This window comes from Abramis brama (genome assembly GCF_963993115.1).
Source record: "Abramis brama genome assembly, chromosome: 8".
Taxonomy (NCBI): Eukaryota; Metazoa; Chordata; class Actinopteri; order Cypriniformes; family Leuciscidae; genus Abramis; species Abramis brama.
Genome location: NC_139970.1, coordinates 20,633,108 through 20,657,861, shown reverse-complemented (window position 1 = coordinate 20,657,861; position 24,754 = coordinate 20,633,108). Strand labels below are relative to the sequence as shown.

The window sequence follows — 24,754 nt, the reverse complement described above, 5'->3', positions numbered from 1 at the left end:
AATTCCTGCCTTTTACTCATATTTCCATGCATGGCTTGAGCTCTATCCAAGCCAACCTCCATCTGTTCGTGCAATTGAAATCACTGAAGGATAAATATCTGAAGAGTTCCATTCAAACATACTTCCATTAAAAAATACTTTACAGCTAGGAAAATGATTGCTCTTCCAATAATTCAGATTTGATTTTTGCAATGCAAACATTTAAGTGAAAATATGTGAAGAGCATGTTATACATATTATAGGCTTATGTATTATAAAAAATAATCAAATATTAAATTATGTCAATAAAATCACTCCCATGTTTTAATTTACCTAAATTTTTGCCATTTTTAAACTAAAAAAAGGGAAAAAATTTGTACAATGTGGCCACAACTTACCTAAAACAAGGGAGCGACTTAATAAATTGTGGGAACGAATTGGGCCACAATTTCTTTTATCTTTTTTTCCCTCTATACATAACAGAATATTACACATTTCACCGCTATCCCCATATGGAATTACAAATATAATTACTTTTCAAACAAGTTTCCTGAACACCCTTGCATGCTGATATCTCTTAGCCTCATGTACCTATTAGACCACAAGAAAAAAGAAGAAACCAGCTGAATGCTGCTTTAGTGCCCTGAAAGCTTCTTACAGATAGGCTTTGAATCTCAAACATTGTAAAAAAAAATGTTTTTATTAAAAAGTATTTTTGTCCACAGTAGTTAAGACTTTGGCACCTAAAACACAAACAAAAAAACAGTATACACCCATAATCTGCATTCCATCAAAACGCATACATAAAAGGGATAAATAAAAGAAAGAAAAAAAGTTCACTTCTTCATTAACACAGTGCTTTCCTTTGTCTCCTGGCAGACACAAAGGCCACAGATTTCAACCAACCAATCAGATTAGGGAGGGGCGAATATTACATCATACAAAAAGGATGCCTACAAGGCACAAAGGTTCTCATTGTAAGACAGTGCTTGTTTTAGAAAAGAACACCAATAAAAGTTTATCACTGACAAAAATACACAAAAAAAAAGTCACAAAATCATTTAAAAAAAAACCACAATCAAACAATAGGCAATAATACTGAAAAACACAAAGGCAAGATTTGTTGATTCTCTGCTGATGTTCCACTGATTTGAGTTTCCAGCGTATACGATGTCAACAGCCAAATTTCAAACCAGTGGAATCTCGGTGTAGACGGATGGTGTCCTTCCATCCAACGTGCAGAGGGAGACTGGCTGCAGACTCAACCAATCAGAAGAGTGAGAAGTTTTGTCTCTGGGCGTGATGTCACAGGTGGAAGCAGCAGGACAGAGTTTGCAGTGTGAGTGAAAATAAGGACAGAGAGGCACCGAGGGTGCTAGATACAGTCTCAGGGGGTCGTGTCCTCTCCAGTATTGGGCAAAACTGATACGCGCATTTATTCTAGAGGGTTTTGGGCATCTGCTAACAGGTCCGGTCTCAGGCACTCAATGGGACATTGGATGTTCTGTAGGGCAAAAGTAAAAAGTGCACTTGTTTTATGGCAAAATCCAAAACATTTACTAAATCTCCAGATATTAAAATGTATGTGATGATTAAATAAATGAGTAGATGAGACCCCTCTTCCCGACCCCAAACTTTTGAACGGTAATGCATAGTGCATAATAATATACATTATCAGCTATAATTACCCTCAAATCTGACTTTCATCAAAGATTATTAAAAAATGTCTTTCTTTTTTTTTCTCAACAAATTGGGTATAAAAGACTCACTAGTTTGCGTAGGGCGTTCTCTCTGTAGCGGTCGAAAGCATCAGTGCGCACTGGAGGCTGAATGAGGTCCGCGTCAACTTCAGCTCCAGGACGACGACAGTTCTCACAGCGCCAGCCCTGGAGAGACAGCGTGGTTTTAAACATGGGAATATATATATATATATATATATATATAGTGTGGAAACTAGGACATAGGACCTAGTGTTACCTGTTGTCCCCCGTGGCAAGTACAGGTACAAATGGCTCCGAGATACTCCTTCTGCCACTGGTTGCCCACCTGGTACAACTTCCCCTCATCATAACAGGTGGATTCATCTACAGCAGACAATGCTTGTCAATCAACTAACCGATTTACAACTACAGTTAAACATTCAAAGTTGCTTAGACACAACAGTAAAAAAAAAAAACTACACTTACGGGGTTCGCATTTAAACTCTCCTTTCCCGTTTCCCAGACAGGTGCAGCTCATCATGTGACCGTTCTCAGCATGACGGTCCCACTTCTCGCCAACTCGGTAGTTGTGGCCACTGTCATGGCACCACTCTGTAGATTAAGAGATGCGAGTTGGTTGGCATATAAATTCTCAGAAGTGTGTGGAGAAAGACATTTGAGTTTCCAGTGTATTCATCCTTCACAAACATTCATACAGTGGTTATTGCACTTAATAAGCTGGTCTCAGAGTTTAATATCATCTGGTTAAAGGCTGACAATACAAATCTGAGACATGAGCCACCTCATCTCTGACTGTCATGTTTGAAAACCTCTACAAACATGTCAGGAGAAAGCAAACATGGGCAAAAGTATGGGGGCAACATTTGGGTTTTATTTCACAAAAGATCTCAAGTGTACTAATTAAACTTATTTTCTTATATTCTAATATAAGAAATTATTTTCTTCCCTATTCTGACATATAACCGAGTACCGCTTACAGCGCGTGTCAGAAACGAAACGCCCATTAGTTCTTGGAGTAAATACTATATACGTCACTGGTAGTTCCTATTGTGCTGGGTTACACTGAAGTAGGAGATAATTTAGTTCCCTCAAAAGGCCATTCCTAGAACTAAACTCGTTCCCAGTTCCTGCGATGCGGACACGCCAAAAAGCGAGTATTTCCGCCATTAGTTCTAGGAACAATGAAAAGGTTCCTCCGGTGCGAAAGCCCCTAATAACTCCATTTATCGTGCACTTTAATCTTTAAAAATTTGCAGACCTTTTACTGTACATTCACAGCTATATTACACACTACATGAAAGGTTATATCCGAAGAAAAAGCATAAGAGGGGCACTTTAAACAAACATAACACATTATTGAAATGGTAAACGGTTGCCCATGCTAGAGTGAGGAGTGGTGTTTAGCATTTAGCGGCACTGCTCATTCACTCACTGGATGAATCACATCTGAAATGACCACTGCCGAGGCCAAGGCACTTGCACCAGAGTTTAAAGCCTGTCTCAGACATGCGCTCCCACTCAGCGCCCACTTCATGGTGGGTGGCAGTGAATGTGTCGTAGCACACATCCTTGCTTGAGGGAGTCACTCCAGCACCTGGAACTAAAGCATATGAGGGGTCAAGGTCAAGCATGTAAACTTCTGAAATGTGGTTATGTGAAATTTGTTTGGCTTTTGGATGATTTACCACTGTTTCCAACAGTCACAACATCATCGAGGACTTTCTGTTTTTGGTCTCCGTTGACAGACTCCACAAGGACATTATAGGAGGCACCAGAGGTGAGACCGATCAGTGTAGCGCTAGTGGACGTACCAGGCAGACGCATCTGAAGGGGAGAGAGCATTCGAATTAATAATCACTGAAAATATCATACCATGAAAGAAATATGTAAACATCAACAGCTAGAAGTTGCATTATTTAGGACCTACTGTAAGTTTCCAAACAGGTAAATTTGCACTTTGATTTTTAGTTTTTAAACTGTGTGATTGTTTCAGTATACCAATGTATTAATTAGCGCTGGCAATTTAAATGTAAATTTAATACAATTAATTACATAAAAATATTTTTCAAAATAAATACATTTATATAATTATTAATAGTTAAAGAATTGAATAATGCCCCTGCAATGTCTGTCTGCATACAAGTAATTTACTTGTCTGCCACAATAATGTACAGTATAAAAACGGTTTTGATAATAAAAAGTAATGTTTCTTAAGCAGCAAATCAGCATATCAGAATGATTTCTGAATTAGATCACATGAGATCATGTGACTGAAAACTGGAGTAATCATAATAATAATAAAAAATAAATAATAATATAATAATATATATGTGTGTATGCATGCATGTATGTATGTATGTATGTGTATGTATGTATGTATGTATGTATGTATGTATGTATGTATGTATGTGTGTATGTATATCAGTTACAACAGTTATTTTAAATTGTAAAAATTTCACATTATTATTGTTTTTGCTGTATTTTTGATCAAATAAATGCATTAATAAACCTCTTATCCCCAAACTTTTGAACAGTAATGTATGTGCATATATAAAATACTTAATTAATTATATAAATAATTATTATTAAATAAGGAATTAATAGTAATTTGGAAATGTCCTTCTGCACGTGGCTCAAATCAACTTTTTTACTGATCATTGTTTTAATGGTGTAATGTTTTAAATGATCTTGATTTTGTGCTTTATTAGCAAGTGTTGATATTTGTGATTAATTGTGATTTTTTTTTATTAAAAATGTATATTGTATTTATATATTGCATATAATACCACAATATTGTCAGCTAGTTTACTCACCTGGAAGCTCTTCTCATTGATCTCTGTGATGGGACTGCATGACACCACATACTCTGAGGTGTGCGGGACAGGCTGCCATATGATTGTGGTCTGGGTCTGAGATTCCTGGGGCAGGTTTGTCTCATTGTAAAGGCCACCAAAGGGGAAGCCCGGTTCAGGGCCCTCGTTCACCTTCACCACTGGCACTCTCTGGCCATCAGCTCCTGGCAGAGGGATGTAGACTAGGGGCTCGCGGTGGTTTGGGGGATGAGGCTGCTGGCCGTTGTTTCCCAGGTTGAAGCTCTGATATTCAGTGTAGATGTGTTGGCCCTGCTGCCCCAGTGTGTTGTGTCTGTTTGGCCCCAGCATTTGCACGTGGTTGTTGAAGTGGTCATTGTCCTCTGGGACATCTAGTATGTCATGGCGGGGCCGGCTGGGGTCGGGGAGCTGAGGGGGCAGCTGGTGACTTTCCAGTTCTGGCAGAAAAATTGTGTTGGGGCAAGCAAATGAGTAATGCAATAGCACATTTTGCCAGCAGAGGGTAATGCAAAGCACATTTAATTCATTGTGCTTTGCTTAGATCAGCCTTGCATTTCTTTCTTTTGAATTAGGTACACTATGCAACTTTTCTTTGTTCAAAATGTATATAATGAGCGAGTACATCATTAACCGCTAGAGCGGCAAAAGTTACATAGTATAGTTTTAAAGCAATTCAAAAATTAGTAGCTTTAAAGTCTTTCTTTCAAAATAAAAGCTCCGGCTTTGCTATGTAATGTGTATTAATAGCCTAGTTGAAATTAATTATAAAATGTATTATAATATATACAGTTTGACTGCCAATAACACCCCCAAAATACTTCAAATATTAATTTCAACATGTAGATGTGGAAGTGCACTACAGTTCCAAAGTTTGGGGTCAGTAAGAGTTCTTTTATTAATAAATTATGAAAAAAATATAAAAGTTTTAATTAATATAAACATATTATTAATATTTTTATACAGCAATAAAGCATCCAATTGATCAAAAGTGACAGTATTATAGACATTTATAAGACATTTATAATGTTAAAAAGATTTCCATTTCAAATAAATGCTGTTCTTTTGAATTTTCTATAGGATCCTGAAAAGAAAAAATTGCAGCTTCCACAAAAAAATTAAGCTGCACAACTTTTTTCAACATATATATTAATTAAAAATATTTCTTAAGCAGCAAATCATCATATTAGAATGATTTATGTAATGGCTGCAAGAAATTCAGCTTTGCTATCACAGGAATAAATTACATTTTAAAATTAAAATTTATACTGTATTTTCGATAGAATAAATGCAGCGTTGGTGAGCATAAAAGAAAATATAAAAAAATCTTACTGACCCCAAACTGTTGAACAGTAGTAAAAAAAAAAAAAAAAAAAAAAGGTTAATAAAGGTGTACTTACGAGTTCTTGCCTTTCCAGTCAGTGGAGTGCTTCTCTGAGCATTATTTAATGCAACAATCTTGATAATGTACTCAGTGCCTGGTTTCAAACCTACACATACAGACCACAAAAATGTTGGTTTACTAAAAAAAAAGTGAATTCAATGGCGAGCTGTCTACAAAAAAAAAGTTTAAATAAATTTAAATAAGGAGAAACAAAATGTAGAACATTATGAAAGGCATAAACTGAGAAAAAGCAGTACCAGAGATAAAAGCGAAGGTCCTGCCAGCCTGGGGTCGAGGGGTCAACTCTTTAGGACGGTCTCCAGCCTCCTCATAGGTCACATAGTATCCAGTGATAGTGCTTCGTGGAGCCTCCCAGGTGAAGGAGATCGAAGTAGAAGTCAGAGAGGTGAAATGGAGGTTTGTAGGTGGGCTAATAACTGGTTTCGCTGGAAAAAAAATATTAAAGGTGCAGTCTGTAAGAATGACAACTAGTGGTCGAAATAGGTACTGCAGTCGAATTCAAAATATTGGAGATCGTCGTGTTTTTCAGAGAAACGAGTATGTGAACTTAGCATGTTTCTGCAATATATGCAAACATATTATGGTATTTTTATGCTTTAGTAGAGTGAAGAAGTTACATACAGCACATTTAAAGTAATTATATTATATTATATTATATTCCACATGTACCTGTAGTAGCTGTAAGGGTAAAAGGCTCACTACGTCCATTTTCATTCAGAGTATAGATATTGATCTTATAAACGGTTCCTGGCTCCAGACCTATAGGACACAGAATCATATGATCATAAAATTATGATTTGCCAAGCAAATGATGCAGCCTGTTATATAAGTTGCTATAACTGTGTGGAGTTTTACAGTACCAGTAATCGTGTGGGTGCGTGAATCCGGTTCAATGGTTCTCTGGATAGGATTATGGCCGCCCATGATTGGTGTGGCTTCTACCAGGAAGCCTGAGATGGTCTCGGTCTTAGAGCGCCAGGTGAGAGTGATGGAGGAGTCCTTCACATTGGATATACGGACACGTCGAGGTGGACTGATGTCTGGGAAAATGAGATCTAGATGAGTTTTGGCCAGCACACACATGAAGAATGTGGGTCTGATTTAGAGACGTGGCTTACTGTCAGGTGTTGTGACTTCTCCCTTGACACGACGGCTGGTGAGAGAGTTCTTCACACCGTAAACCTCCACTTCATAATCAGTGCCAGGCTATAAACACGCATACAAGGGGGAAAAAATTAAGCTAAGCCTTGAAAACGTGCTCCACAAAATACCATATAATTTTCTGAAACAATCTGGCGAAGGCTTTAATCTTTGATCTACCCCCTGACCAAAATGACAAGGTAGTTATACAATGTGAGGTTTGCCTGATAGAGATTAACATTGCTCTCTGAGTTCCAGTAACCCACAACCACAGCTAAAATCAAGAGTAAATGCCTCAAAACTTGAGGAGCAGCTGTTTCAATAGTGATCTTTCCATGAAACCCCTCAGTGCTGTTTATAAGGGCTACTTTCAAGCAATTAAAAGTGTGATGCAAAGACTCCAAGGAATGAAGTAGTTTGTTCTACACTAGTCACTAGTTTTGAGAGAATGAACTTCTCCAGTATGAGATGGTCATTCACCATGAGTCCAGTGGCGTGGAACTCAGTGGAGTCAGGGGTGATGTTGTCCTCTTTAGTGGGGCCGTTCTTGCTCTTGGGGGTGATGGCCACACGGTAACCCGTCAGCCTGGCGTTAGAGGAAGTCCAGGAGACAGTGAAGGATGTTGGACCCACCTGGGAGAAGTGCAGACTGGTGGGCCCAGGAATAGCTACAGAAAGAAAAGAGAATATTAAAAGAAACATAAAATTATATTACCAGATTTTTTGGAAGAACATTGCTGATTGCTAAGTGGCTACAAAAAAAAACTTTTTAATGTTTTTGAGTCTCTTATGCTCAACAAGTCTGCATTTATTTGATCAAAATACAGTAAAAACAGTAATATTGTGAAATATTATTACAATTTAAAATGTATAATATATATTAAAATGAAAATTAGTTAATGTGAATTAATTCCTGTGAATTTTCAGCATCATTACTCCAGTCTTCAGTGTCACATGATCCTTCAGGAATCATTCTAATATGCTGATTTTATGCTCTAGAAACACTTTTTATTATGATCAATGTTGAAAACAGTTGTGCTGCTTGATATTTTTGTAAAAATTGTGATACATTTATTTTTTCAGGATTTGTTTTTTATTTTTTTATTTTTTTTGATAAACAGAAGGTTTAAAAGAACAGCATTTATTTGCAATTGTAAAATAAAAACATTTGGCATTATTTTACTTCCATAGTCTTTACTGTCACTTTTGATCAAATTAATGCATCCTTGCTGAATAAAAATATAAATTCTTCAAAAAATTAAAATCTTACTGACCCCAAACATTTGAAATAATAATAATAATAACCATACATAATAGGTAGCCTAATTCATATTAATGTTTCAAGATAAGTTTATAAATCTTGCATCATTGTATCAATCATTGCATCAATGATTTTGCTGTAGGTATCATTCATGTTCATAAAACAGTGGAGAACTTATGCATCAAATATTTAGTGCAAACTGATTAAATAGTAATAATAAGCAGTACTACTACTAATAATAATGAATTAAAAGAATATATATAAATAAATATACTAATTAAATTAAAATTATATATTAATACAAATATTGAAAATATGATTATGCATGTCAATAATTATTATAGTTAGAAATATAAATGCACGTCGGTGGACATGTTATTAAATAGTGCAGTTGTTGAATGTAATACCTGTTGTCTGAGTGCCCACCAGAGGAGGGCTGGGGGTCCGGTCATGCAGTGCGATGACTTTAACAGTGTATTCTGTGCCCGGTCTGAGGTCACGGATCACTGCAGACTCCTCATCTCCATTCGGGACAGGGAACAGCTCTCTCTCTCCCTCCTCAGGACTGTAGTACAACACTCTGTACGAGGAGACCACGCCATCGGGACTCTCCCAGGAGATGCGCATGGAGGTTGAGTCCACGTCACTGAAGGACAGGTCTTTGGGTTTGTCCACCGCTAGAGATAAATATTTGAAACTATGAATTAATTTGTTTCAATTAAGCCTGATGTCATTACATCTACACTGTTTACATTGCAAGCACTTTTTTAATATTTACAAACAATGAATTGATAGTGAATTGATACCATTTTTTTGACACTTTCGTGTCTTTTTAATATCCTTTGTGAAATTTAAGTGTGCTAAATTGTATATTGAATGTGCACTTGTAGTGCACCTCAACCCTTAAAAGCATATACAAAAATAACCTGTAAAAAAAGGTTTACTTAAGTGTACTTCATGACATTCGTGACTATGTTTCGTAACACACTTTTGTGCACATTTTATAATATCAAATTAAACATTAACTTTAAAAGTACATTTTAAATTATTATGTTTTAATAACCCTAACGAGTCAAAAAAGCACTTTAAGGTTCAGCTAATTGCATTTAATATACATGTAACCTATAATAGATTTTAATTTAATTACGATTAACATGCAATTAAGTGTATGATAACATTATTTTAAAGTATATTATTTCTAGTACTCTCTCTTTTTAAAAGTATACTAAAGTGTACTTATGTTTCATAAGGGATCCAATCACTTTCATCCTTCTACTATTTTTCTCAGCTTGTACACCTACTTGTGAGTACATTTTCGACCAGAGGGGGGCTCTCTCCATCCTGGCCCAGGGCGTAGACGCTGACGGTGTACTCTGCTGTCGGCATCAGGCCAGAGAACGTCATTTCAGTCTGGTCTGGATTTACACATAAAAAAAAAACACAAACTTAACTCTCACTTTGGCAACATTACTTCCTTCATTTCAAATGTACATAAGAGAAGGCACAACACAATAGTTGTGTTGAGAGTGATATTACCTGGAGCCACCACTTCAGAGAAAACGGGTCCCTGTCCATTTAGTGGAGTTCCTGTGACACGATAACCTGTGATGGGACCAACTGCCGGACTCCAGCGTACTGTAATAGTGTTGTCCTTAACATCAGTCACCTCCATCCCTGGTGGAGACTCAATATCTGTTTAAAGAAAAGAAGTCTATTTATACATTTTTGACTTCCTAAATCCTTAAAAAAAATCTGACAAACTAGTGAACAAAGACCCGACAGACTCAGATTCTCAGATGCATTGGTTTACCTGTTCTATGTATAACATGGATGGGGGTGCTGGACGCAGGGCTGTCCCCTCTGCCGGTCACAGCGTAAACGGTGATGGTGTAATCGGTGCCTGGACGTAGGCCTTCAATAGTGGCAGTAGACTGGGATCCGGGGACAGTAAATTCCAGAGGAGCGTCAAACCCTCCTGCATGGGAAAAATTAGAATGATTTAGCCAACGGCAGACACAAACACTTCACACCAACACAGATATTCAGTGCAAAAATTGGATGAATGACTGTTAATGCATCTGTTCACATCAGACCATCACGATTATTTGCACACTGTCAATGCAAAAAAATGTTTTTGCAGAGAGGGGTTCTAATCACTTTTCTATCGCACTCTGTGAATACAGCTGGCCCACTAAACGAATAAATGAACATTACATTGTTAATTTTATATCTAAAATGTTTGGAATTTAACACTTAACTCCATAAAGATTATTGCGAATACATGTAAGGTGTGTAAGCTAAGCTATCAGGCTAATTGGGTATCTGTATGCTATGCTAGTACGTAAGCTAACTAAAGCAGGCAACAATGGCAGGAAAACATGCAAATGCTGAAATGTAAACTTACGTAGCGCTTTGTGTCCCAAAGTAACCAGGGTATTTTTGCACAAAGAGTGAATTAGTATTTTAATTCAGTCCGTCTACTGCTTTTTTACAAACTGGTCTGAACAGACAATCACATGCGAAAATCTGACAAAATTTTTGTACGCGAATATTCTTGTTGGTGTGAACTCAGCAACATTATTTGATCAACAACAGGATCCAATGACCTACCTGACTCTCCGTGCGTGATCCTGTAGTACCTCACAGTGACCGAGGGGGCGTCCCAACGAACTGTGATGCTGGTTGGTGTTGAGGAAATGACTTCCAGGTCAGTGGGGGCATCTGAAACTAAGAGAAATAGTGATGAGAGACAATTAGTACTAATAAGATCTAAAGTGAGCCGCAATGAGGAGTCAAAAGAGAGGAAGAGATGTAGCAGCATACTGGTAGACTGGGTTCCAGTTAAAGGCAGACTCTCGCGGGATCCGCTGACGGCATAGACGTTGATGATGTACTCCGTCTCCGGGGTCAGGCCTGTGAGGGTGAAATGGCTTCTTGATGGGGGCAGTCTCTCCTCCTTAGCACGCCCCCCACTGGTCATTTGGTAGCGGATACGGTATCCTGAGATAACGGCCTGAGGAGCCTGCCAGCGCACGGTGAAGGAGTTGGTGCCGACATCAGAGAACTGCAGGCCGACAGGAGCGTCAAAGACTGTGAAGTAAAATGCATGACTTAGTCAACCAATGAAACAGGCTTGAAATAGGATGATCCCGTTTGGTAAAGCTATATATTTTCATATTAAAACCTATATATGCTGTTTGAGACAATAAATAAAATGTAATAAAAGGACATCAAATAAAAATAATTAAAGCATTGAAAAAATATTTAAATAAAAGGTAACACTTTACTATAGTAATAACAGTAAATTATCCATAATTACAAGCAACTAACCCTAACCCTATAGAAAGGACATGTAGTTAATTAATATTATTTAGTACCTATTTGTGTAATTACACTGTAATGACTTCACCTATTTTAAAGTGTCATGTTACGGTGTAATTATATATTTAAGTGCAGAGTAATATTAATTAACAACTTGTACTTACCATAGGGTTAAGGTTAGGGTTTGGTTTAGGGTTAGTTGCATGTAATTATGCACAATTTACTGTTATTACTATGGTAGGTACATGTATTATGTAACGGACACTGTAAAATAAAGTTTATCGAGAAACTTTAATTAAAATTTCTTGTATAGAATTTTTCACAAATATTGTTCCAGGCAAATACAGTTGATGGTCCTAAAAATGATTGATTTAGAGAACCCCGATGTAACTAAAAGATTCATTTAACATTGTTTTAGGACACTAGATAGAAGAGCTGATATTTATAGATGATATATATAGATGATATTTCATGATATACCAATACCAATTTAGATGCCACAGTAAAAAACACTCCTTAAAATATTCAAAAGTTCATAATAAATGTATAGATTAACAAATAACATTCTTGAATGGAAATCTCCACTTGTTAGTTTCTTTTTTTAGCTGGCATTTTTTTTATGTTTTCTAAAACTTTAAGGGATATTTCATTTCATTTCACGCACAGAAATAAAAGGGTAATTACGGTAACAGAAATTAGTTCGGTCTACGCTAAACCATATCTCCCAGAATAGAACATATTGCCTGCGTCAAAGCAAAAAATCATCATTATTACCTGTTCTCTGAGTGCCAATCACAGGTGAGCTCTCTCTCTCCTCATAGACACAAATCACACTCACCAGGTACTCAGTGTTGGGAACAAGATCTAAAAATCACACAGAGATACTCATTACTAACACCTTTTCATTAGTGACACTAAAGACAGGACTGCACAAACAAACATAAATCAGTTCTGCTGTAAAAGTCACGTACGGTGAAGAACGACAACATTTTCGCTTCCTTCCACAGTGCGCTCAGTGGTGTCATCATCGTCATCGATCGGATGATAGTGGATGATGTAGCGATCGATATCAGAGGATTTGGGGACCTGAGGGGCAATCCAAGACACCACCATACTGTCTGGAGTCACTCCACTGAAGGACATGCCAGACGGGGCAGGGACAGCTAAAAGAGACAGGAGGCAAGTGCAATATTTTTTTATTTCCATTTAAAAGCTGTGTTTTGGAAGCATCAAACATTGGTAAAACATCTACAATAATATAATTAAATATTTTCAGTGTCCCATTTGTGGAGGGCTCTCAAACTGTGTTATTTTAGTATTGTTTATATACTATTATAGTATTTTTATTTCATTTTATTTTTTTAAACAACCGGTGGAGGACATAATTAGAAAATGTTTATGTGAAAAGCCGAAGTCACACATACTGATGCCATGTGGGTCTACACATCAGTTTTCTCCAGACAAAAAGAGAGTGAGGAAGAAAGAGAGACATAAAATAGTGTGGTAGAGGGAGGAAAAAAATAAAAGAGTAAGAAGGAAAGAAGGATAAAGTGCTGCAACAAGAAACAGCTGCTAGTTTTTCCTCAATCCACTTTCAAACAGGGATATGGCTGCCATATGTATATAAAGAAATACTGTAGCAACAAAGAGCAGGAATGTTCAACAAGTATGAAGACACAGATTTACTGCACATTCATTTGGGCCAACAGGTCATTACATTCACAGGTTTTTCTTAACTTAAAGGTGGACAATATATATATATATATATATATATTGTACTATATCCATTTTTACTCCCAAAAAACATCCAACTCTAACCCGTATAAAATTTTGTGTCAGTAAGATTTTTTTGGAAGGAGTTTGATGCTTATTCACTAATGATGCATTAAATTGATCATAAGTAACAGTAAAGACATTTATAATGTTACAATATATTTATATTCAAATAAATGCTGTTCTTTTGAACTTTTAATTGAACAAAGAATCGTGAAATAAAATCACAGTTTCCACTAAAATATTAAGCAACAAAAATATCAATAATATATTATCAACATTGATCATTTCTTGAGCATCAAATCAGCATATAAGAATGATTTCTGAAGGATCATGTGATCAGTAAATGATGCTGAAAACTCAGCTTTGCGTCACAGGAATAAATTATATTTTAAAATATATTCAAATAGAAAAGAGTTAAATTGTATAAATAAATTGTGAAATATTTCACAATATTACTGTTATTACTACATTTTTTAACAAATAAATGCAGCCTTGGTGAGCATAAGAGACTTCTTTCAAAAAGATAAAAAAAAAAAAATATATATATATATATATATATATATATATATATATATATATATATATATATATATATATATATATATATATATATATATATATATATATATAATAAAGAAAAAAATTGTTTGGTGTAAACTAAATTATTATTATTATTATTATAAAAAAGCCCTATTTGGAGCCTCAAGGCTTTTTTAAAGTCTTATTTTTCATCATACATGTATGTAAAGTCTTGGAGACATTTTGTTCAGTAATTTTTTCCGTACAAGTTCCCCACACTCTTTACCTGTTTGCTGGGTGATGGTGATGGGTTCACTCTCTCCGTTTTCCGTGACTGTGGTGACGGTGATGTCATAGTCAATACCGGGTTCCAGGCCGTGCACGGTGTAAAACCCTGTCGTGGGCTCCACAAATTCAACAAAGATTGGGACACTGTCCCCTGCAGCCAACACCGTGATGCGGTAGCCCGTAACGGCGGTGGAGTTAAGAGGACTCCAGCTGAGGCCAATAGTGGAGTCAGTGATGTTGATGAAGTTAAAATCAGTTATTTTGGGCACATCTGGGGAGTAGAGAAGGTGCCAGAGGCCCAACACAGACAGAGACACAACACAGAGTGGCGGAGGTAAGTCATCGACCCAAAAAACATGGTTCATGTTTCATATTGTGAATGCTGAACCATGGAGATGAGCATTAGGAATTTGTGATATGAGTATATAATATCAGAGTTCTAATGCCATTTTTTATTTATTAAAATACAGACCAAAATTGTGAAAGAAATTGAGCTCTTATGTTCTGTTTGCCAAAATTTGTTTCAAAACAGAAACAAATGCTGATTTTATTGTTGCTTCACATTTTTTGGTCATTATTGAGAAAGCAATGTGTATTTAGTAATCAGCATGTTCTCTGTATTTAATGCCTCAATAGGCATTAAAAGCAAGTACTGCACTGATTACAAAACACATGCTTTAAGCAAAGTTACTGATGCAAAATTATTGAGTTACGGGGTGATTTGTCTCTCAAAAAGCTCTTATGCCTACCCGGAGTCACAGTGCTGGAGACAGGAACGCTCTCCATGTCATCCTTCACAGTAAACACGCTGACATTATACTCCACTCCTGGACTCAGGTTCTCTAACGTACACGAGTTATGTCCCGCCTTCACAAACTCCTCCACAGAGTTCCCTTGCTGTCCTTTGGTGGGGGTGCAGGTAACTCTGTATCCCGTGATGTCTACGGAAACAGAACAAGTGTTGCGAAGGGAACACATGAGCTCATTTGAGAGAGTGCTTCACATTCTTTTACTACACAGTAATCCTGCATTTTTTTTATTTTATTTCCATGACTTTTCAAGCTGTTTGTAATTACTGGAACACTGTCGCTGCATCCAAAATCGAATACTTCCCTATTATATACTATGCAAAAAAAAAGTATGCCAAAAGAGTAGCATGTCCAAATACATAGTATTCACGATTTGATTGACAGCAGTGGTCCTAGAGGCAAAGTGGTATGTTATGAATATCTTGTGCATGTGTGAAAAAAAATAATAAAAATAAAAAAATCACATGATATACAATACCTTACGCACTTGAAAAACGCAATAGCAACCTTGATACCAACCTGGGATTTTAGCATCGTTCCACTGAACAGTCAGCTCTCCGGTGTTCGGGTTAGACTCCAGGTTCAGATCCGTGGGTGGAGAAAGAGCTATAGACAAATAAAACAGTGTGAGAAACTTCTCTCTCACACTCCCACATCTTTAATAAGCTCAACATAATAAGAACAGAAAAATGCGCTTACGAGTGACCACCCGTCGAGTGATGGGGTTGCCGTGCTCATGACCGCTGATGACCGGCTGGACGCTGTAGGTGTACTCAACTCCAGGGGTTAGACCTGAGATGACGACACTACCAGACTCGGAGATCTCATCCCTAGGGGCTTCTCCGCCTTGGCTGGGTCTCACGGTTAACTGCAGAGCAAAATTAAAGCGTAAACATCAGAATGTGAGAAATGTCAAAACCCTGTTTCTCAAGAGTACTTTCTCACAGTAGCCGTTAAAGCAAAAAGTAAAGGCCTACAGCTGCTTCAGTGCCTCTGGTGTGTTTCAACGGTAACCTACCTTGTATCCAATTTTGGGCACAGGGATCCAGGAGACAATGATGGAAGTGTCTGTGACATCAGTGCTGAAGTAAGGAGCATTTCCCATTGGCTGAACTAAAAGCCAGAAAATACAGAACAATTGCTTTAGAACTTGTGGTTAATGATTCGTGAATGTATTTGGAAGTGTTTTGACAGGCAAACAGAAACTCACGTGTGGCGAATGTGGCGAGGGACCCCTCACTAAGCACGTTATCTTTTTCTGCATGCAGAGTGGCAGTGTACACCGTATCAGGCTGCAAGTTGAGGATAGTGTACTGTGACAAGCGGGCGGGAATACGCAGCTGTTTGGGGTTTGAGCCCTCAACAGTCAGGAAGAGTCTGTAACCTGTGATTTGAGCCCTAGGAGGTGACCAGATGATTACAGTACTGTCCTCGGTAATGTTAGTGAAATGAATATCGGTGGGTTGGTCAGGCTCTGTGAAGAGAAAGATGTACAGGGTTAGCACGCATCATAGTGCCAAAAATGGTTACTCTTTATTTTGACGGTCCCCTTGTTGACTATAAGTAACGTTGCACCTACAACTATGTCAACTAACTCTCAATAGAGTAACTCTCAATCTAAGTTGAGTAGACTGTTAGGGGTATGGTAAGGTTAGTAGAATAAGGGGTTAGGGTTAGAATAATGTGGATTGCACTTGCAAAGTTACTTATAGTAAGTAGAATGTCTGTTGGGGGACCATCCCGATAAAGAGTTAGTAGATTTTAAGCAGACAGTCTACACATAATCTAATGAGAGTTAGTTGACATGTAGGTGCAACATTACTTATAGTCAACAGAATGTCTAAAGGCACCAAGCTGATGGTTGGCCATCTCACAACGTCGGGCCACCAGCGAGTGCCTGTCGGGCTAGTTTTTGCGCCGGCACTCGTCGGGGTCACGTCGGCGGCAGTTTGCCCGATTTAGCATTTTGAAATTTTGCGTTGGGGCCGTTGGTGAGAGTGGGAACCCTGATTGGATGTTCAGTTTAGCGAACAAGGTTTTGTGTATCAAAAGTGTTACCCCAAAAATAATAGCAACACTGAGCCAAGATTTTTTGTATTGTAAAATTATCAAATTGCTTCTATTCTATTCTATTCTATTCTATTCTATTGCAATGTTGTTTCTCAAGTACTTTTTTTATATTTATTTTTGTTGAAATGTAGCTTTTCTCACTTGTAGCTTGCTCTCCAACCAGTGGCTCGCTCTCTTCACCCGATTTGAGAGAAAAGATGAAGAAACGGTAGAGGGTTCCAGGGTGGAGGTGTGTGATCTCAGCGTAGGCGTTCTGTGTCACCGGGAGCTGGAATTCTCTCTCGGTCAATCCATCTGGACCCACCTCACCCACAGAAACACGGTACCCAGACACCTCAGTGGATGGACCGGTCCAGGTGATTGTGATCTTAGAGTCAGACACCTCAAAGAACTGCAGATCTGTTGGAGAGGGAACTTCCTCTGTGGGTAGAAAACATTTTTTTTTCTTCATTCAGACCTTGGAATACAGCTTCATGCTATTCTAATACTTTCAAGAAATAAAATTGTTTTCTTTTAATTGTTCTTAATATTGTTTTATTCTCTATTTTTCTTAATCTGTGCTGTTTTTAATGTATTATGTATCTTTGTACGGTGTCCTTGAGTGCCGAGAAAGGCGCCTTTAAATAAAATGTATTATTATTATTATTATTATTAAAAGGTTGCTCCTTAACAAAACATAACCATGACTCTTTCTACCTTTCTGAGTCGCAAACCTGATTCTGAGTGACCTTCCTTTGAAGGGCTTAACTTTATTGTAGCCTCTCATTCAGACATGTGTTTACCATTCTGTAAAAGTTGCTCATCTGAGCAAAGGAATTCAGACACCCTACCGACAGACCAGACGGCCTGGCCTGACAGGGAAAAGAATAATAGGCTTTCAGGACTGTTTGTTTTAGAAGCAGCCATAATATTTCAGCAGACATCAAAAACCTCATTACATGTAAAGCCGAACTGTTGAACCCTTTTTGACGCATTTGCACCATCGAAGAATCAGAGCATAATATAAAAGTCAATGTGAATATGTATTAGATAAAACGTTCTCATTGAGACTCAGACAGTTTTGTAAAGTTGCAATGTTTGCTGATTTACCAGATCAGAATGAAACAGTCAGAACTCTGTAATTTTCTCCAAGCCAGTCCTCACAAAATCAAAATCCACACACTTTCGACATATTACCCTATAAGGATTCACAGGCGTTTGGACGCCGACTCGCTGACTCAACTCAAATGTGATCTTATCTTTGGTCTGGCAGACAAAACACCTAAATCCACTCGAAAGAAAACAATAAAAAGACATTTATGGCTTGATGACATCATGCTATGTTTCCACTGCACCCCAAAGATCAAACCATTTGTTAAACAGAAGTTATTATCTTCAGATGTATCCTGACACACATCTGAGGTCATGTAACACATCTCTTCTTTAAAGATGTGGGTGAATCTCATAAAACCTGTCAAGAACAGGTCTAGGTCATAATTCACCCCAAATCAAAAATAAATAAATATAAAATAATTTTAACTATTTTTTATATATATATATATATATATATATATATATATATATATATATATATATATATATATATATATATATATATATATATATATATATATATATATATATATATATATATATATATATATATATATAAAAAATACTGTATATAATTTATATATATATATATATATACACACACACATGCATACACATAAATGAAGACAGTAAATGATGAAGACAGTTTTAGGGGACAATGTATTTAACTGTCATGAAAATAATGTCACATTATTAAAACTCTTAATGGTCATAAAAATAGGCTTCATACTTTATGTAAAGTGTAATTTCCTTTTTTTTTAATCCATGTTTTTCAAGATTCACCCATGAAGTGATTTCATACCTGCCAGTGGTTCTCCAGCAGTAGTGACCTGAACAAAAATAGGTTCACTCTCCAGACTCTCTTCCACTGAGTAGATGCTGATGTTATAGAGCAGACCAGGGCGGAGGTCACCCAGGGTCACTGAGGTGGCAGTGTTAGGCAGGTTCAGCTCAGTGCTGCCAGAACTGCCCTCTTCAGATGGGGTGTACACCACACGGTAACCTAAATATACAAGATATACACTTATCATCTGTATTTTGTGTGCAATTTATATATAGGTCACATAATGGTTTGTTTTTTTACTAAAGACACCCTGTGTTTACCGGTGATAGGAGCCACAGGTTTAGACCAGCTGATAATCAGAGAGGTCTCCCCCACATCCTCCACTTCATGATCAGAAGGAGCATCAGGAGCTGTGGAAGCATTAGCCAAAACATAAGCTAAAATTATCACATCATCATACAATCAAATACTGCAAGTAAGAGTATTTGTAAGTGGAAGATGTTGTGGAGTTGACTTTTTACAGCAGTGAAATTTCTGACATAAACATGCTTGAGATTTAAGTTGTTAGACATCATTTAATTTTTTTATATATATTATATTATATTATGTTATGTTATATGTTTTAAAGAACACGCCTAACATGTGTTAGAAATCAGGAATGGTGAGAGAACATTGCACTTGGTGTGTTTTTCAAAAATATGTCAAGTCATATATGGCTTTCCCAGTAGGTTCAAGTTTTATAATTTTATAAAGAGGATGAAAGAGGAAGAGGGAACAAGAAAAAACAAGAAAGACAGAGAGAAAAGTTCACCTGTAGTCTGGGAAGTGGTAAGGATCAGGTTGGGTTCTCCTTCTCCTGTCACTTCATACACATTAACAGTATACTTTCTTCCTGGGAGAAGTTCACTGATGTTCACGGATGTAGCCGAATGAGGAAGGTCTGGAAACGGATAATCGAGTTAACATTACAAACATTGACATCTTTAACTTCCACAAATGAAGTTTACTAGTCTAATTTGACTAAACCAATGACACTACACTTGAGATGCACATACTGACCCAAGACCATGGGCTGTCCTCTCTGGCCTCCCTCCTCACTCAGCTCATATTCCACCCTGAATCCAGACACGGTGTCAGACGCAGACACCCAAGAGATGACGAAACTGCTGGAAGTGATCTCAGTCACAGACTCAGAGGTGTCCACCATCGGAGGGGGCTGGGTGGTATATCCCTCAGAGGTAGCCACTAGGAAAGTTATGGAAAGGGGTACATTAGCAAACATGCTGTTTTTGGACACACTAAGTCCCATTCAAAAACTTGTTGATGAATAATTATTTATGCTTGAAAGCTGTGGTTTCACAAATACATGCACATGCACGTTTAATGAATGAATAGCCTACATGAGCCATGCACGGTGGAGAAATCAAAGCGAGTGGTTTCTCTACGTCCGAAACGCAGGATGCTGATGAGTTGGCCCTCGTAAGTGACTCCTGGCTTCAGTCCTGCGATGGTGTATGAGTTCAGATGGCCTGGAATAGTGACCTCCATCCATTGGATATGGGTGTTTTTCTGTTTAAAATAAGTAGGTTGCAGCTCAACTATCCCACACTATTGTGTATTAGATAAATAACCACTCTAATGTGATCAGAATTCAATTTGATTCAAAGAGCAAAGGGCCACTAAAGTTTATAGCGTCTCAAAAGAGACTCACCGGTCTCCATTTGAGTATGTACTGTGTGATGTGTGCAGAAGCCGGGGCGTTCCATTGGATGGGGTGGGAGTTGGGCTGGTTGCCAGATTCTGATATAATCACCTGGACTGGACGATGACCACCTGATAGAGGTATATGAAATATTCAGAATTTAAATAATATTTACAGCCAAGAGCACCCATACTTGCAAATTACAATACGTAAAATATGTCTTAAGAGAATACCATGCCAGTAGCTCATCATGCTAATACAATAAAACAACAAACACAGAGTATTTGAACAGTGTTTTCACAACTCGCATATTGAGAACAAACCGAGATGTTTTCTGGCCTAAATATACATTAAGGTGTTCTAGCAAAAAGAAAAAAAATAGTTTGTAGCGTTAGTGTGTTCTGTTCCTTTTGGGAAACGCTGAAATGGGAAACGTAGCACTAGCTTGTGAGATTCTTACCACAGTTTCAGCACTAAGACATGAGGATGAGAGGACCACCACCTCCGTCTCAGGCTTTCAAACCTTTAAATCCAGAAACCCTCAGCAACTTTTCTGAAGTGATAAATCTCTATTATTTACCAACAAAGTTTCTCAACACTGTTTTTAACACTCATTTTTCTTCAAGTGTCTTGTAGCCTCATATAGCAATATCTTCAAATTGCTTCTGATTTCAATCTGGTCCCCATTTCTCCCAATTATTGCCATGAGGGTAGTCTGTGTACAGCACTTAAAGTTCACTTAGTCTGCATTACGTTCCACCAGCCTCACTCCCACTGTTCCCAGCCTTCTCACAGCTGGACGCCATTACTGAGGGATATTGCTCTGGGGTTGCTTTCACTCAGTGAGCAAAGGGAGCACTTCTGACCCCAACAAGCTCTCGCAAAGAGGAAAAACTTTATTAATGCAGACCTTGTCAGATCTTGTGGGGGAATTTAGTGGTTGTGTATAAATACATATAATTAACAACACATTTATTTTGTGATAAAAAGGAATGGATTAATATAAACAACATTCTGTACTGGTCATTAGTGATGGGCAATATGACCAAAATCACGGTAATGGTACAAAAACGTAGTTTTATATCATATTATATGATATTCACTATACCGTTCAGAAGTTTGGGGTCTTCTTTTGGAAGAAATTAGGATGCATTACATTGATCAAAAGTGACAGTAAAGACATTTACAATATTACAAAAGATTTATATTTCAAATAAATGCTGTTCTTTTGAACTTTCTATTCACCAAAGATTTCTGAAGGATCACGTGACACTGAAGACTGGAGTAATGATTACTGCAATTTCAGCTTTGCCATCACAAATTACATTTTACAATATACTAACATAGATTTTTTTAAAATTATGATTGTAATCATATTTTCACACCGTTATTGTATTTTGCAGTGGTTTTTATCAAATAAATGTAGCTTTGGAGAGCATAAGAGACAAACATAAAAAAAAAAAAAATTCCAACCCCAAACTTTTTAAAGGTAGTGTATAGATCACATAACAAACCAACAAATGATAAGACAGCACAGAACCAGCTTTATATTATCACAAAAGGACTCAAAACAATAGTGATTTACAAATATAACTGGATGAGCCATTATTTGAAGTCATATTTGAAAATATGCACAACAGGCCTGGCATGGCATTGTGCAACACGTCAAATTAAAACCACTCCCAAATAAACAAAGCTGTCTAGACTGGAAGAGTATGCTATAGTTTTCTTCTTAATCTTGGATGTATTTTTTTTTTTATTACATGACCAGTTAACACGTTTCTGTTGAGCAGTGTATGAGTATGTGTATGCATACTGATGTCTACATAAAGAATTGCCTTCAAGGATAATAAAGTTAAGTTTCTACCGTCATTCCATCCAACCCTAGTTGTTGATTTTCCTCTACAAAAGTTCAGAGGCAACCATTAACAATGGAAAGTACATAATCTCTGAATTACTTTACAGATGCTGTGCAAGCAGAAAAAGTAACAGGTTTGGTTGAAATTCAAACTAATTCTCAACACAGGACGAAATAAACTCAAAGACAAACAAACAGTGCCAAAAGGGCTGCAGGGGGTGATTTAGACAGCTGTGTTGATTGGGTGTGTGCCTTTCTCCATCCAGGGAACTTCAAAAGAACAGACGGCAAACACAAGGCATGGGCCCACCCAAATCAAGGTGTGGATGAGGGCATCTTAAAACCAACATCCTTGATTTCAAACGCTGCCAGAGGACGAGCATTTGTCCGTTGTAAAAGAAAAGATCACAAGGAAGAGCAAATCCTAATCACCACTCCAACAAAACACCTGGGAGAAATGGCAAACAGCACACTTGCTCTCAGTAAACATCTGGAAGCCTTTGACTTCCAAACCTCTCCTCACCCATGCCCACAAGACTACTTATAGCAGTACACAGTGTGACCCACATACTGTGTGTGTGTGCGCGCGCGAGAGAGAGGGAACATGTGCCTCATAAAAAAAAATAAAAAAAATCTCTCAAAAAGATGCAGTTTACTCACCAGAGAAAGACTGCTGAGGCTCGCAGCTCATCTCTCCAATGCCATTTCCATAGCAGTGACATCTGTAGTGGATTCCCTGAATGAGTTTGTCCCAGGACTCTCCAATCTGATAGAACATTCTAGTCTCGGGCTCTTGGCACTGATCTGGAAATGGAAATCGGAGTAACACGGTCATTTTCCAATCATTAGCTCGGTCATTTATAGGGAAAAAGGCTAAAACTGCTAATCCTAAGGCTACATTTTAGAGGAAGAGGCACTCTAATTGTTTCAAGAAAAGTTCATTTAAGCAAATGAAGACAAATTATCCATTTCAGTTCTAATTGATGAAACCATAGATGTGGCTGGCTCACCAATAGCATCACACTTCCAGCGTCCACGGCCTTGACCAAAACAGCTGCAGTTCATCATGTAGCCCTCCTCATGCTGTTTAGTGAAAGTCTGATTTACTTCATAGGTCAAATTATCCACAATGCACTGGTCTGAAAGAAGAAAAGACATGCATGAACATATAAATAATGGATACATATTTCCTATGAACTCATCACTTACAAATGGGAGATGACAACGCTCACCTTTGATTTGTGAGTAGGCAATGCAGCTCCATTCCCCACGGCCATTGCCTACACACGTACAGCGCATCATGTGACCCAGAACATCATGGCGTCTGTCCCACTGATCTCCCAGACGATACATCACACCCTCGCCAGTGGTACACACCTCCTCATGAGCTGGTGGAAACCCATCAACATCAACATTATTCACAAACCTTCACATTTAAATTCTCCTCAACTGTCCTTCTTACAAACTGAAGGCGGTTTAGCCAATGAGACAAGAACATATCTCTATTCGTTTTGGAAGCACTTGAGGACTTTTCCAAAAAACAACCCTCTAACTCCTTCAAAAAACAACATTTAAAGGCCCGTTCACATCAAAAACAATAACTATTGTCTTTATTGTTACAGTTTTAGTTATTATCTTTGGTGTGAACCGGCCGATGGGAACCAGGAGTACCTAGGCCTGTCACGATTATCGATTAATCATTTGATCCCGGTTATTTGATCTAATTGCAATTATTATTACAATCAAAGACCTTTCTTCATATGGAATGAAGTTTTGAATGGAGGGATAGAAAGCGCTCAGATAAGAAAAAAAAAAAATCTTCATTTGTGTTCCGAAGGCGAGCGAAAATCTTACGGGTTAGGAAACGACATGAGGGTGAGTGATTAATGATGGAATTTTCTTTAAATCATTAATCACATTTATTTGTATGAATTAATCGTCAGCACAAAATGCATGATCCTGACAGGCCTAGGAGTGACATTTGTAGCTTTTAAGTTAACACCAAAGTTAATAATTTAGCTTGAGGAAGAGACCAAATCCAGTTAATTGAGTTTTTAATGGCCAAAAGAGTAATTAGGGGGTCAATTAGGGTCAAACAGCTAAAACTCAGTTCTAATGACCATAGATCCATTAAGCTCAAGGCAGTTCCTCACAAACAGCCTCATTGTTTCAACTGGGATATCATTGATTGGTGTATCTGG

At 37.6% G+C, this 24,754-nt stretch overlaps 1 protein-coding gene across 1 annotated transcript in view; it reads right to left on the bottom strand.

Moving 5' to 3' along the window:
* Positions 1–658: 658 nt before the first annotated feature.
* Positions 659–24,754, bottom strand: part of fn1a (fibronectin 1a) — a 29,181-nt gene continuing 5,085 nt past the window's right edge. The window contains exons 10-46 of the mRNA XM_084121175.1: positions 23,786–23,941; positions 23,564–23,692; positions 23,214–23,357; positions 20,705–20,826; positions 20,394–20,562; positions 20,053–20,238; positions 19,805–19,933; positions 19,314–19,403; positions 19,012–19,212; positions 17,259–17,537; positions 16,258–16,521; positions 16,066–16,160; positions 15,747–15,915; positions 15,567–15,653; positions 14,988–15,179; positions 14,237–14,509; positions 12,627–12,818; positions 12,430–12,519; positions 11,158–11,424; positions 10,945–11,061; positions 10,145–10,309; positions 9,871–10,026; positions 9,636–9,749; positions 8,742–9,011; positions 7,554–7,741; positions 7,052–7,139; positions 6,794–6,973; positions 6,603–6,692; positions 6,170–6,358; positions 5,929–6,018; positions 4,514–4,968; positions 3,386–3,524; positions 3,133–3,300; positions 2,166–2,291; positions 1,957–2,063; positions 1,749–1,865; positions 659–1,483 (exon numbers count right to left, since the gene is read on the bottom strand). Of these exons, the coding sequence (XP_083977301.1) occupies positions 1,415–1,483; positions 1,749–1,865; positions 1,957–2,063; positions 2,166–2,291; positions 3,133–3,300; positions 3,386–3,524; positions 4,514–4,968; positions 5,929–6,018; positions 6,170–6,358; positions 6,603–6,692; positions 6,794–6,973; positions 7,052–7,139; positions 7,554–7,741; positions 8,742–9,011; positions 9,636–9,749; positions 9,871–10,026; positions 10,145–10,309; positions 10,945–11,061; positions 11,158–11,424; positions 12,430–12,519; positions 12,627–12,818; positions 14,237–14,509; positions 14,988–15,179; positions 15,567–15,653; positions 15,747–15,915; positions 16,066–16,160; positions 16,258–16,521; positions 17,259–17,537; positions 19,012–19,212; positions 19,314–19,403; positions 19,805–19,933; positions 20,053–20,238; positions 20,394–20,562; positions 20,705–20,826; positions 23,214–23,357; positions 23,564–23,692; positions 23,786–23,941 (6,062 nt within the window). The 3' untranslated portion in view covers positions 659–1,414. The remainder of the gene's footprint in view (positions 1,484–1,748; positions 1,866–1,956; positions 2,064–2,165; positions 2,292–3,132; positions 3,301–3,385; positions 3,525–4,513; positions 4,969–5,928; positions 6,019–6,169; positions 6,359–6,602; positions 6,693–6,793; positions 6,974–7,051; positions 7,140–7,553; positions 7,742–8,741; positions 9,012–9,635; positions 9,750–9,870; positions 10,027–10,144; positions 10,310–10,944; positions 11,062–11,157; positions 11,425–12,429; positions 12,520–12,626; positions 12,819–14,236; positions 14,510–14,987; positions 15,180–15,566; positions 15,654–15,746; positions 15,916–16,065; positions 16,161–16,257; positions 16,522–17,258; positions 17,538–19,011; positions 19,213–19,313; positions 19,404–19,804; positions 19,934–20,052; positions 20,239–20,393; positions 20,563–20,704; positions 20,827–23,213; positions 23,358–23,563; positions 23,693–23,785; positions 23,942–24,754) is intronic.